This window comes from Octopus bimaculoides, chromosome 5 (genome assembly GCF_001194135.2).
Source record: "Octopus bimaculoides isolate UCB-OBI-ISO-001 chromosome 5, ASM119413v2, whole genome shotgun sequence".
NCBI classification, from domain to species: Eukaryota; Metazoa; Mollusca; class Cephalopoda; order Octopoda; family Octopodidae; genus Octopus; species Octopus bimaculoides.
In genome coordinates this window covers 25,889,102-25,901,078 of record NC_068985.1, presented here as the reverse complement: position 1 = coordinate 25,901,078, position 11,977 = coordinate 25,889,102, and the positions used below count along the sequence as shown (strand labels likewise).

Genomic DNA, 11,977 nt, shown 5'->3' with positions numbered 1-11,977 from the left:
ATTCATTGCTGTACTCATTTCCAACCCTCACCTTACTGGCCGCATCTCTGTACATGGCTCGCACAGCTCTCACTAGCCATTCTTCTATCCCAAGTTTCCTCATTGACCACCAGATAAGGGATCGGGGGACCCTGTCAAAGGCTTTCTCCATGTCAACGAAAGCCAGGTACAGAGGTTTATCCTTGGCTAGGTATTTCTCTTGCAACTGTCTCACTAGAAATAAGGCATCAGTAGTGCTTTTACCTGGCACGAACCCAAACTGCATCTCATCTAAATTGATTCGCTCCCTAATTAGTTGGGCTATGACCCTCTCTGTAACTTTCATAACCTGATCTAACAGCTTGATGCCTCTGTATATTTAAGCATGTTTTAGATATTTGAGGCTAACATGGCTGACTGCTTTTATTAATTTAAATTTTTACATTCTATGGAGGACATTAGACGCCATCCTTAACAAAGCCGATTTATCATTGGATGCTCTAGGAAATGGCTCTTCAACACAGCAAGGACTGATGCCATATAAAATGATGATGGCTCTGTCTGTCTATCTATATATGAGCCAAATGAAACTTGTTGAGGCAGATTTTCTAGAGCATGATACCCTTTGTTGCCAACCCTCAACATTTCCAAGCAAGGTTAACAACCCTCATATTTTACCCATGGTCGTACATGTTTTCATGGAAACAAAAGGACACCATTTGTATGACAGTGAAGCTCATTCTACAACAATCACATGATCACATGAAAAGGCACCACTAACAACACCCTAATTGCTTTATCATCCTACTTTCCACACTGACATGGGCTGGATAGAACTGTATAACATTTCTCTACATATCTCAATCAAATCATTTGTGCAAGGAGCAACCTTAACATATTTCAGCTCACCACATTCTACCAAGTATTTTATTATGTTTTTTTATGTGCCCTTTTAAAGCCTAGCCAGGCTCATGGGCCCGGTTTCCCGGTTTCTATGGCATATGTCCCCCCCTCCCCAGCTGGATGGGGTGCCAGTCCATCGCAGCTTTACTCAAGAAACAGGAAGAAAGAGTGAGAGAAAGTTGGGGCGAAAGAGTACAACAGGGGTCACCACCACCCGCTGTCAAAGCCTCGTGGAGCTTTAGGTGTTTTCGCTCAATAAACGCACACAATGCCCAGTCTGGGAATCAAAACCACGATCCCCGACCAGCCGGTCCGCTGCCCTAACCACTGGGCCATTGTGCCTCCACACCAAGTGTTTTATAGCCCACCAAACTAACACAATCATCAGAAGCCAATGAGGAGCCTCTCTACATAACTACTGAATCTGCTAGAGATATCTGTCAAATCTCTCCCTACTGTCTTAAAAGGGAAAATCACATTAAATAATGTAGTTCTAGATACACTATGTCTGAAGAATAAAACAAGAAGAGCATGGCTGCAATACCATTGATCATAAGTCCAGTCAATCAAGACTGATCTTGAGAAAGAGGGAGGAGAGAAGCAACAACAGTCATTTCTCATGCAGACATTTGCTTGTGATTTTGATGCCCAGATGCTTTTTCAACTAATTTATGCTGCTACTACTACTGCTGCTGCTGCTGCTGCTACTACTACTACTGCTGCTGTCAGCACTGTTTTAATGTCCCCTTTCCCTTGCTTGCACAGATCAGACTTAATTCATCAAGGAAGATTTTATATAACCAGACGACCTTCCTGTCATCAACTCTCACTAGTTTCTAAGCAAGATAATATTTCTGCACGACCAGACATGTTTTCATGGGCAGTTGGAAATGAAGGACACCACTTGCATGATGGTAATGTCAGTTTACAGCCATCACACAATTTCAAGACAAGTGGATATGTGCGCACACACAGCAGGCTTCTTTCAGCTTCCATCAACCAAAACCACATACAGGCTTTGTTTAGCCTGGGACTTTAGAATATACAGGTGTAAGGTGCCACATAGTGGGACTGAACCTATAGCAACATGGTTGGGGTGCAAGCTTGTTAACTACAGGGCCATGCCTCAGACTTTCTTTTAAATAAACACAGCACATCTGATGAACCATATTTAGTATATAAAGACCATGCGTTTTACCTTTGATTAACAAGTTGATTCTTGATTGATTCTCTCATTTGTTGCCTGAATTCTGCAGGTAATTTTTTCAGAAAAATATTCAATAAGTTCTGTAACTAAAGCAAAAATAATAAGCAGGCATGTTGACGAAGTTGTGAATGGCAACAAAAGAAATTTAACAAACCTAGCTGATTGATTGATTGACTAAACAGTTAATCAAGCGATAAATTAATAAAAGAAGTGAAATAGAACCAGTGTGTGTATGTTTATTATTAACATAATGACCAACCCTCCTGAGATACAACAAAACTTTTTAATAATTTAAAATAATTTAATTTAAATATGTAAAAAAATAGGTAAAAAACCGAAAATAGAAAGCTTCTGACAATGAAGTTTTATAAAACCTTTATATTTCAGGTGTAAAGGCCCATCTTCAGAAGAAAATGATAATGCAGAAAGTCAGTTCTCACAATCATGTGCACAAACAAGCACGTATTATCAATTTTCTGTCAGCCATGTTAAGGGCAGATAAAAGAGATACAAAATGATGTTCACTGTCTTAAGATATTGTTGTGGTACTAGGTTATGCTGGGTAGGGAGTCAGAAGAAAACAGGACATGTCAAAGACAAAGGTCATTAACTAAAGTCGCAGAAAGTGAGATTAATGAGAATTGATAAAAATCTTTGGATACCTGATAATAATGATTAAAAAAATATAGTCACCTCGTCAGGTAGTTTATTGACAATTTCTAAATCTGTCAGGTTGAATCCAACATACTCAGGTTGCAGAACACACTCACAAATTAATCTCCATAGATGTGGGGTCCACACCTCATTAGGGATCACCTAAAACATGCCAAATTATTTAAAACAGAACAGGTTAATAAAACATTTTACAAATAAAAAAAAATATCTTAAGAATTAATTCAGTTGTCAGATGTTAACAGAAGGGGCATCTATGTGGTTATTTGATCAACAAGAAACAGCAGCTAAATTCCTCCTCAAATCCCACCAACTGTCTTAAAAGAGGAAGAAGACAGTTCCAGATTGATTATGCTTACATAAAAGATAAAACAGTGACAGTATACCTTTGATTATAGGCCTGCATAGTGAAGACTAACAACAACATTTAATAAACCAAGCAACATCATTATCATTCAGCATCAACTTCCTATGCTGGCATGAGTTGGACGGTTTGACTGGAACTGGTAAGCCAGAGAGCAGCACCAGGTTCCAGTTGGATTTCTACAGCTGGATGCTCTTCCTAATGCCAACCACTCCAAGAGTGTAGTGGGTGTTTTTCATGTATCACTGGCATGGGTGCCTTTTACATGTCACCAGCACCAGCTTCAAGTGTGATTTCACTTGGCTTGATGAGTCTTCTCAAACACAGCAAATTGCCAAAGGTCTTGGCCACTTGTCATTGCCTCTGTGAGACCCAACATTTAAAGATCATGCTTCACCACTTAGTCCCATGTCTTCCTTGGTTTACCTCTTCCACAGGTTTCCTCCAGATTCTCAAAATCTTGCACATATCACTGGAATTCATTAACAAATGACGTGTTGAGATCAATAACACAACATACAAGGTATACAATGGAAGAAATGGGAAGATTAAATAACATCTTGATAACTTGCATGAGTCAACATTAAATGCTGTCTCTTTGAGGGGAAAAAAAAAAGCAAAAAGCTAAACAAAACAAAAATCTCACAGAAAAAAACAGTGAACTGTTGCAATAAATTGACAAATTGTTGAATAACTGCAGTAATTTATTCGCAATTTAAAAAACTCATAATGATGATGAATTCAATGTGTTGTTTTTTTTCCAAGTGAACCAGCATTTGATGTCAACTTATACGTAACTAGACATTTTGTTTTCCCAAGAAGCTATTTAAAATTCAAGGTTCTTGCAGTGTTATTGTCTTGATAAGTAATCTGTCCACACTACTACTCAAAAGAGTACAATCATGAATGCAAGGAGTTGAATTGAGTTTCCTTCGCAGGATCTCTGGAGTAATGTTACTCAACAGGATGCATAACTCAGAGATCTGAGTCTCTCTAAGTTGACCTGCAACTTCTCCACACTGAGAAGTCATAACTCCAACATTACAACCATGTAATTAGAATATTGTAGGAAAACGTTGCAATACATATTCTTCAAGCCAAACTAATTAGCAGGAGACCTAGAGGTAGACCAAAACAAGAGGGTTGGATAATATGCATAGTCCCAGACATGCTTGAGAATCCAGCTGAAAAGTGTAATGATAGCTACTGATAGGACCCTATGGAAGGGGAGCATGAGTACTCTATCCCCTAAAACCCTCCCAGGAATAGTAAGTGGTGAAGCTGGCTGGCTGGATGGATTCTTTGATTTGGAATTACTTTGATTGTTGTACATGTATGAACAAAAAAATTGAACTCACAGAACAATTTTCAGCATCTTTGCTTTTCTTAAGAACAGTGGTTAGAAAGCTGAAAATCCTGATAATGACAGTACATTTGTTCCTGCAAAGAAGCAGAGGATGTAAAGGCTTTAGTAGGCTGATTGAATCTAAAAAGACTTAAATTTACAATATATGCTTCCTGATACCATGTTGGATTTTAAGGCCAAGTCAATCTCCACAGTAGGACAAAGTATATTTGCATAGACATCATGTATTTCAAAAATTTCATTGATGGAAAATAAATTCCTCAATAATGCAAAGTAACATACCTATTGAACTCTTCTTCTTCTTTAGGAGTGAAAAGAAGATAATCAGCATTAAAATTCTTTGTCAGAGTTTTCAAATCAGATAGTGCAATATACTCCAAAAAATAGCATACAGCTTTGATGATTTGAGAATTAGATTCAGCAACTGACAAAAAAAAAAAAAAAATGTTTTGTCATTAGTTTGCAATTAAAGAAAGTTTGTAATTTTGTAATTAGTTTTCTGAACTACCTTTTCATTCATTTGTTAAAATGGGTTGAAAGGATCTGCAAAGTCATATGACATGAACTGTTATAGCATCTTTCTTTGTGGATACAACTTTACTTTTGATTGTAGGTAACAAAGTACAAAGAGAAGTGATTTTTTATATTTCTGATTCACATTGATAGCTAATTTGAATAATGACTTGTTGGAATTAATGACTGGATCAAATGTTTGCAACCAACTAGTCACAAGAAAGTGCATGAGACTTAGTGGCATACATGTATAAGGGTACTGTAGCTATCAAATCAACATACTTGACGATTGAATGCATAGTTCAAGCTTTGTTTTGTGTTTTTAAGCAAATTACCCTATTCTGCTTCTTTCAGTAAGCCTCTCTTACAACAGACATCTTCTGTTTGGCAACTGACTGGCTAACAATAGAAGGGCACAATAGAAGCAATTTACTCTGACAATATATTCATATCTGATATTTCAAAACTCATCATATGTGTAAGCTAGGAAAACTAGGTGTAAACATTTAAAGTATTTATAGTATTTTCTACTTATACCACTAAGTATCTGGTGCATTTTAAAAATGTATTTGAAAAATTCATTAAGTACCTGGTTCATGTATTTTCTTGCAATAAATCATTTCAAGTTAGGACATTTCAATACCAGCAAAGTTCTTTGTTATACCACCAGGTTTCCAACTTGGTTATTAATGCCTATTTTATCAACTATTTCTATTGATTCACCAACACTAGTAAGTAACCAAATAATTTAGTTTCAAAATTAATCTCAACTATCATATTATCATATTCTTGAAGAAGAATGTTTAATTTACAATTATTTTATGTAGCTTATAAGCTTCACCTTGACTTTCTACTTTGTTTAATGACCTAAAAACAGTAACATAATAAAATAAATGAAATTTAATCACCTTGAAGCATTTGCTCTGGGCTCAATAAATTATTCTCAAAAACCCAAATGTAGCAATCTAACCCAGCTAAGAAATAATCAAACCATTGACAAGTTTTCTGGAGAGAGAAATGCTCTTTTATTTCTAATTGTGGACAATGCATAATTGAATTTGAAACATCAGAGCCTTCTCCACCACCTTCAAATCTAGAGAGAGAAAGAAAGAAAAAGGAGACAGAATCATAAACAATATTAATTGTTCAAGATGTTTCAGAAAAATAAGTGGTATCCTAAACAAGAACTTGGAATAATGTTGATGAATTAACAAGTACAGCATGCAAAAAAAAAAAAGAGGAAAGAAAAATGCTCTTTACTTTAACAAAATATATTTTAACAAGACCTTGGACAGATTTTATTATTCAAAACTTAAATCATATAATTTAGGTAAGACAAATACATAATTTTTTCTTCTGTGATGCCTCATGTTTGAATATGCCAATGTGATGATGAGGATGTAATTCCAGAAGTATCTTTGACACCATTTTGTTTTATCATAATACAAAATAGAGTCTCAATAGTACCTTAACTAATAGAAAAGTTAATAAAATAGAACATGTGTAATGGATGCTTACCTCTCAATAAAATAATTGTGACCTTCCTTCTTATAGAAAATTTGAAAAAATTCTTCAGATTGTTTTATTCCTGGACAAATAAATAATTCATAGTTTTATCTTTGATTAAAAGGTGAATGAATTAAGAAGAGAACTTGAATCCTCATATATGACTGGTACCTACATTATAGACCTCACCACAAATAACAAATAAATAAAATAAATGGCAAATGTTACTTAAGTGGGATTTGAAGTAAGAAAAGTGAGGAATGAAACTAAGTAATGCAAAGCATCTAATCTGGTGCTCAGAGGTTTTCGCTATGTGAAGAGCTGGCAAAACATTACATAAAATAATTGTGGAAACAGGGTTTATGTATGTATTTGTATTATAGTAGTTTGAAATTTTGGCACAAGACCAGCGATTTCAGGGAGGGGATATGTCGTTTATATTGACCCCAGTGTTCAACTAGTACTTACTTTATTGACCCTTAAAGGCAAAGATGGCCTCAACGGAATTTGAACTTAGAGCGTAATGATGGATGGAATGCTACTAAGCATTTTGCCTGACATGTTCACAATTCTGTCAGCTCACTGCCTTATACACAAACACATATTTTTCTTACCTTGAATTTGAGGAGCTAAATTATAAACAAGTTTCATACAAGCATGACGACAACTTGTTTGGGGACAACCACATTGTCGAACTAGCCAACGGACGGCACACACAAGGGTTATTTGGTTCCATTGACTACAATGATAGAAATAAAGGATTATTTACAGTCAAATCATCCAACCCATGTCAGCATCGAAAGAGGATGTTAAATGACGATGATGATGATGATGATGAATTAGCCTTGTGCTTAATAAAAAGAAACCAATTCAGTTACTGAAAGATATGGTAAGTACCTTGGCTGTTTACGAGCTGGGCTAACTTTTTGCAACATATCAGCTTTCTTCAAGATAATTCTTTCTAAGTGGTCCAAAGCTTTACAACACTGTGAATGGACACCTAATTATTAAAAACAGAAAGATAAAAGATAGAAAAATAAGTTAGAAAATCAGAGATAATATTAACAAAAAGCAATGTATTATAGTATATGAAATAGAATTGATATCTTTCTTACAACATGAAAATGAAAATTTTGCATTGGAAATTTAGTTTGTTGTTGTGGATTCTAGGTCAGTTCTGATTAAGCAGATGTACAATCAAAGGCATACCAACTATGGTCACCTTCTCTTTTCTTGAGGCATAGTGTACCTAGAAGCATATCATTCAATGTATCCCATCTCTTTTTTAAGACAGTAGGATTTGATTTGAGGAAGAATTTGCTGCTATTTCTAAACAGGTTGCATTATTGCAGTCACTTAGTTGTATGTTTTCTTTCTTTTTTTAAAGGTTGATTTTTGAAATATCTTGTCAATAGAATAGAGAGGTGGGAAGAGTAGGGTTCATGTCTGTAGACCTTTACAAGATATACTAGACCAAAAGATAAGGACATGAAAGGTCAATGTTCAGTTTGAATTTCTGAGGGTTGTCGGAAGGAGAGTCCAATTCTAAAACTGGAAGGTTTTTGACAAAAGTTTTACTGTGAAATAAATCCCATATCACAGAGCTTTTTCAAAACCTTTTTCCTTTAGAAGTTGAGGTGAGGTGGTTTAGATTGAGATGGCTTATAGTCAGCTTGCAAGTTTAGAATAGTAGCTACCATAGTATTTTCATCATCATCATTATCGATCTCACTTAGGTTTGTTCTTATTCCTGGTAGAATTTATGTGACTGCTGAAAGTTTGTGGATACCTTAGGTATCTGCAAACTTTCAATAGTCTTTCATGTGCTTAAAACCCTCCTGATAATCTTTCCTGTCCCTAAGAGGCTATTATTATTATTATTAGTCAGAATTGTTAGCATGCTAGGTAAATGCTTACTGGCATTTTGTCTGTCCTTATGTTCTGAGTTCAAATTCTGCCGAGGTTGACTTTGCCTTTCATCCTTTCAGGGTTAATAAAATAAGTACCTGTGAAACGCTGGGGTGCCCTCCCCAAAATTTTAAGCCTTGTACCTTCAGTAGAAAGGATTATTATTAGTTGTAGTAGTAGTAGTAGCTGTAGCAGCAGCAGCAGCAACGACAGGGTGAGGCAGGGGGAATAGAGCTTGGCTTGGGGAAGTTGTTCAACTGCATTGCTGAGTAAAGACTTACTTAGCTGGCTGGGAGGTTATTTAAGGATTAAATCTAGGATTACATCACTCTAAAAGTGCGGGCAGTTTTCCTAACAGAGGGGAAATACTTGTACCTGGTATAAAATCAAGCTATATTCAAGGCAGAACTATTTTTTGGTTCTGAAAAAGAAGCCTGCTTATTGTTATACAGCCATAGCCTTGGTAGACATTGGTCACCAGAATTAAGAGGGCCAGTCATTTGTAGGAAGTGTCAAAGTTTTAGCTTAAGATTTTTAATGACTAAGTGGAGTTTTCAGCTTTGGATAATGCATGTTTGGTAAAGAAATGCCATAGTTGATAGTAGATGTTAATTCACAGAAGAGGTGGACTAAGTAGGAAGAACTATGAAACTGCTGCATTAAAAATAACTGTGGTTGCTTAACGATGACAATAGACCAAAATAAAATTAATGATTATGGCAGAGAAAAAATAATAAACAATACAAAATGGTAATGTAGAACTTACCTAAAGATTGGTCATCCTTGTGACATAAAGCTAAGCTTTTCACAAAATGTACCAAAAGGTTAAATACAAATTGATCAATCAGCATATCATGTTCTCTAAAATATAACAAAATGGAATAAAAATAAATAGTAACAAAAGATAAAATAAAAATGATATTGACTGGTGAAAGTGTAAGGTTATATTTTCACATCAATCTTTGGATTGGAAGAAGCCTGTCGTATATATGGGGTCGACTTGCTTGACTAAAGGCGGTGCTCCAGCATGGCCACAGTCAAATGACTGAAACAAGTAAAAGAGTATAGAATGAACTGATTGAACCATTATCTATTACTTTTTGTCCTTTCCCAAATCCTTGAACATTTGTTGCGCCTTACAATATCTGAGAGAAGGGCAGAAATGTAATGGAGAAAAGATTTTAAACATTGCATATTTCAATAAAGATTGAAGGCATTGAGCTGGCAGAGTTGTTAACATACCAGGCAAGATGCTTGGCGGCATTTCGTCTGTCATTGCACTCTGAGTTCAAGTTCTGCTGAGGCTGACTTTGTCTTTTGTCCTTTCTGGATCGATAAAATGAGCACCAGTTGAATACTGAGGTTGATGTAATTAACTTAACCCCTCTCCCAAAATTGCTGGCCTTGTGCCAAAATATGAACCAATATTTGCTCAAGTATTTAAGGAACACACTGATTGATATGTAGCATAGATAAAGAAAAAGAAAAGAAAAGAAGACATAATAAAGAAAAAAGTTAATATTCTGCTCAATTTATTACACAGAAGTGATAACTGATCTTGGATGTAATAGAGAAATAGAATCATTGGATTACAAACCTAAATATGGCATAAAAATTGTTGAAAGCTAAAGCAGCTCCCAGCCTCTTAAATGGGTCAGGATGAAGAGTATAGCTGTACAGTCGAGTTAAGACTGATGTTACATTTACTGGGTTTTTCTGCAAAAAATGAAAATATTTAATAGAGAGTAAAAATATAGGTGCAGGCATGGCTGTGGGATTAAGAAGGTTGCTTCCCAACTATGTGTTTTGGGTTCAATCCCATAGTTTGATATCTTGGGCAAGTGTCTTCTACTATAACTCTGGGTTGACCAAAGCCTAGTGAGTGGATGTGGTAGATGAAAACTGAAAGAAACTATTGATATCTGCCTGTTTGTTTCTATAGCATGGATGTATGCAAATGTGACGTGTGTGTGTGTGTATGTATGTCATTAAAATAAATAAATGTTTCTGAGTCATAAGGGTCAGATTCAGTGGTGTATATATTCCCCACCTGGATGGGATGCTGATCCGTCACAGGATTACTCCTTTTTGCCAGCTGAGTGAACTGGAGCAATGTGAAATGAAGTGTTTTGCTCAAGAACACAATGCATCGCCTGGTCAACAATCTTATCAATCTTAATGATTGATACAACTATCTTATCAATCTTAATGATCATGAGGTTAGAGTTAGGGTGTCCTAATCACTAAGCCACCTGCCTCCACTATGTGTGTCATTATTCGGTTTCATTAAGGTGGTGAGCTGGCAGAAGTGTTAGCATGCTGGGCGAAATGCTTAGCGGTAATTTCATCTGTCTTTATGTTCCGAGTTGAAATTCTGCCAAGGTCGACTTTGCCTTTCACCCTTTCGGGGTCGATAAATTAAGTACCAGTTGTGTACTGAGGTTGATGTAATCGAGTTAATCCCCTCCCTCAAAATTTCAGGCCTTGTGCCGAGAGTAGAAAAGATTATTCAGTTTCACTTCAAGATTTCTTGCCAAAAGAGAAAGAGCCAGTTTGTCACCTGTGTGTGTGTGTGTGTGTGTGTGTGTGTGTGTGTGTGTGTGTGTGTGTGTGTGTGTGTGTGTGTGTGTGTGTGTGTGTGTGTGTGTGTGTGCGTGTGTGTGTGTGTGTGTGTGTGTGTAAGTGCATATTTATATGTTTTACTTTATGTATGTATTCTCATACATATGGTTGAATATCTAGACATGCATATATGTACAGATTTTTAGTTCCAGTAATAGATTGAATCTGTAGTCTTCAAATCAGCTTTCTCCTTTCTGGTTTTGAGAAGCTTAAGTTTTCAAGATTGGTATTTAAGTAGTGTGTTACATATACCAGTGCCTCAATAATTACAAGTATAAACTCTGGATAACGGAAACTGAAAGAAGCCCGTCGTATATATGTGTGTGTGTGTGTATGTATGTTTGTGTGTCTGTGTTTGTCCCCCCACCATCGCTTGACAACCGATGCTGGTGTGTTTACGTCCCCGTAACTTAGCGCTTCGGCTAAATAGACCGATACAATAAGTACTAGGCTTACAAAGAATAAGTCCTGGGGTTGATTTGCTCGACTAAAGGCGGTACTCCAGCATGGCCACAGTCAAATGACTGAAACAAGTAAAAGATTGAATGAGTCGCCTTATTGGCACTTGTGCCAGTGGCATGTTAGAAAACCATTCAAGCGAGGTCGTTGCCAGTGCCACTGGACTGGCTCCTGTGCAGGTGGCACATAAAAAACACCATTTTGAGTGTGGCCGTTGCCAGTACCGTGTGACTGGCCCTTGTGCCGGTGGCACGTTAAAGCACCCACTACACTCTCGGAGTGGATGGCGTTAGGAAGGGCATCCAGCTGTAGATCAGTTGGAGCCTGGTGCAGCCATCCGGTTCACCAGTTCTCAGTCAAATCGTCCAACCCATGCTAGCATGGAAAGTGGACATTAAACGATGATGAGGATGATATATATATATATATATATCATCATCATCATCATCGTTTAACGTCCGCTTTCCATGCTAGCATG

General features: G+C 36.6%; 1 protein-coding gene across 1 annotated transcript in view; it reads right to left on the bottom strand.

Moving 5' to 3' along the window:
* LOC106874950 (DNA-dependent protein kinase catalytic subunit) overlaps window positions 1-11,977 on the bottom strand; it is a 185,220-nt gene that overhangs the window by 106,259 nt on the left and 66,984 nt on the right. The window contains exons 28-37 of the mRNA XM_052968027.1: window positions 10,016-10,134; window positions 9,185-9,279; window positions 7,408-7,510; window positions 7,125-7,249; window positions 6,523-6,592; window positions 5,913-6,097; window positions 4,774-4,915; window positions 4,484-4,565; window positions 2,783-2,905; window positions 2,081-2,175 (exon numbers count right to left, since the gene is read on the bottom strand). Of these exons, the coding sequence (XP_052823987.1) occupies window positions 2,081-2,175; window positions 2,783-2,905; window positions 4,484-4,565; window positions 4,774-4,915; window positions 5,913-6,097; window positions 6,523-6,592; window positions 7,125-7,249; window positions 7,408-7,510; window positions 9,185-9,279; window positions 10,016-10,134 (1,139 nt within the window). The remainder of the gene's footprint in view (window positions 1-2,080; window positions 2,176-2,782; window positions 2,906-4,483; window positions 4,566-4,773; window positions 4,916-5,912; window positions 6,098-6,522; window positions 6,593-7,124; window positions 7,250-7,407; window positions 7,511-9,184; window positions 9,280-10,015; window positions 10,135-11,977) is intronic.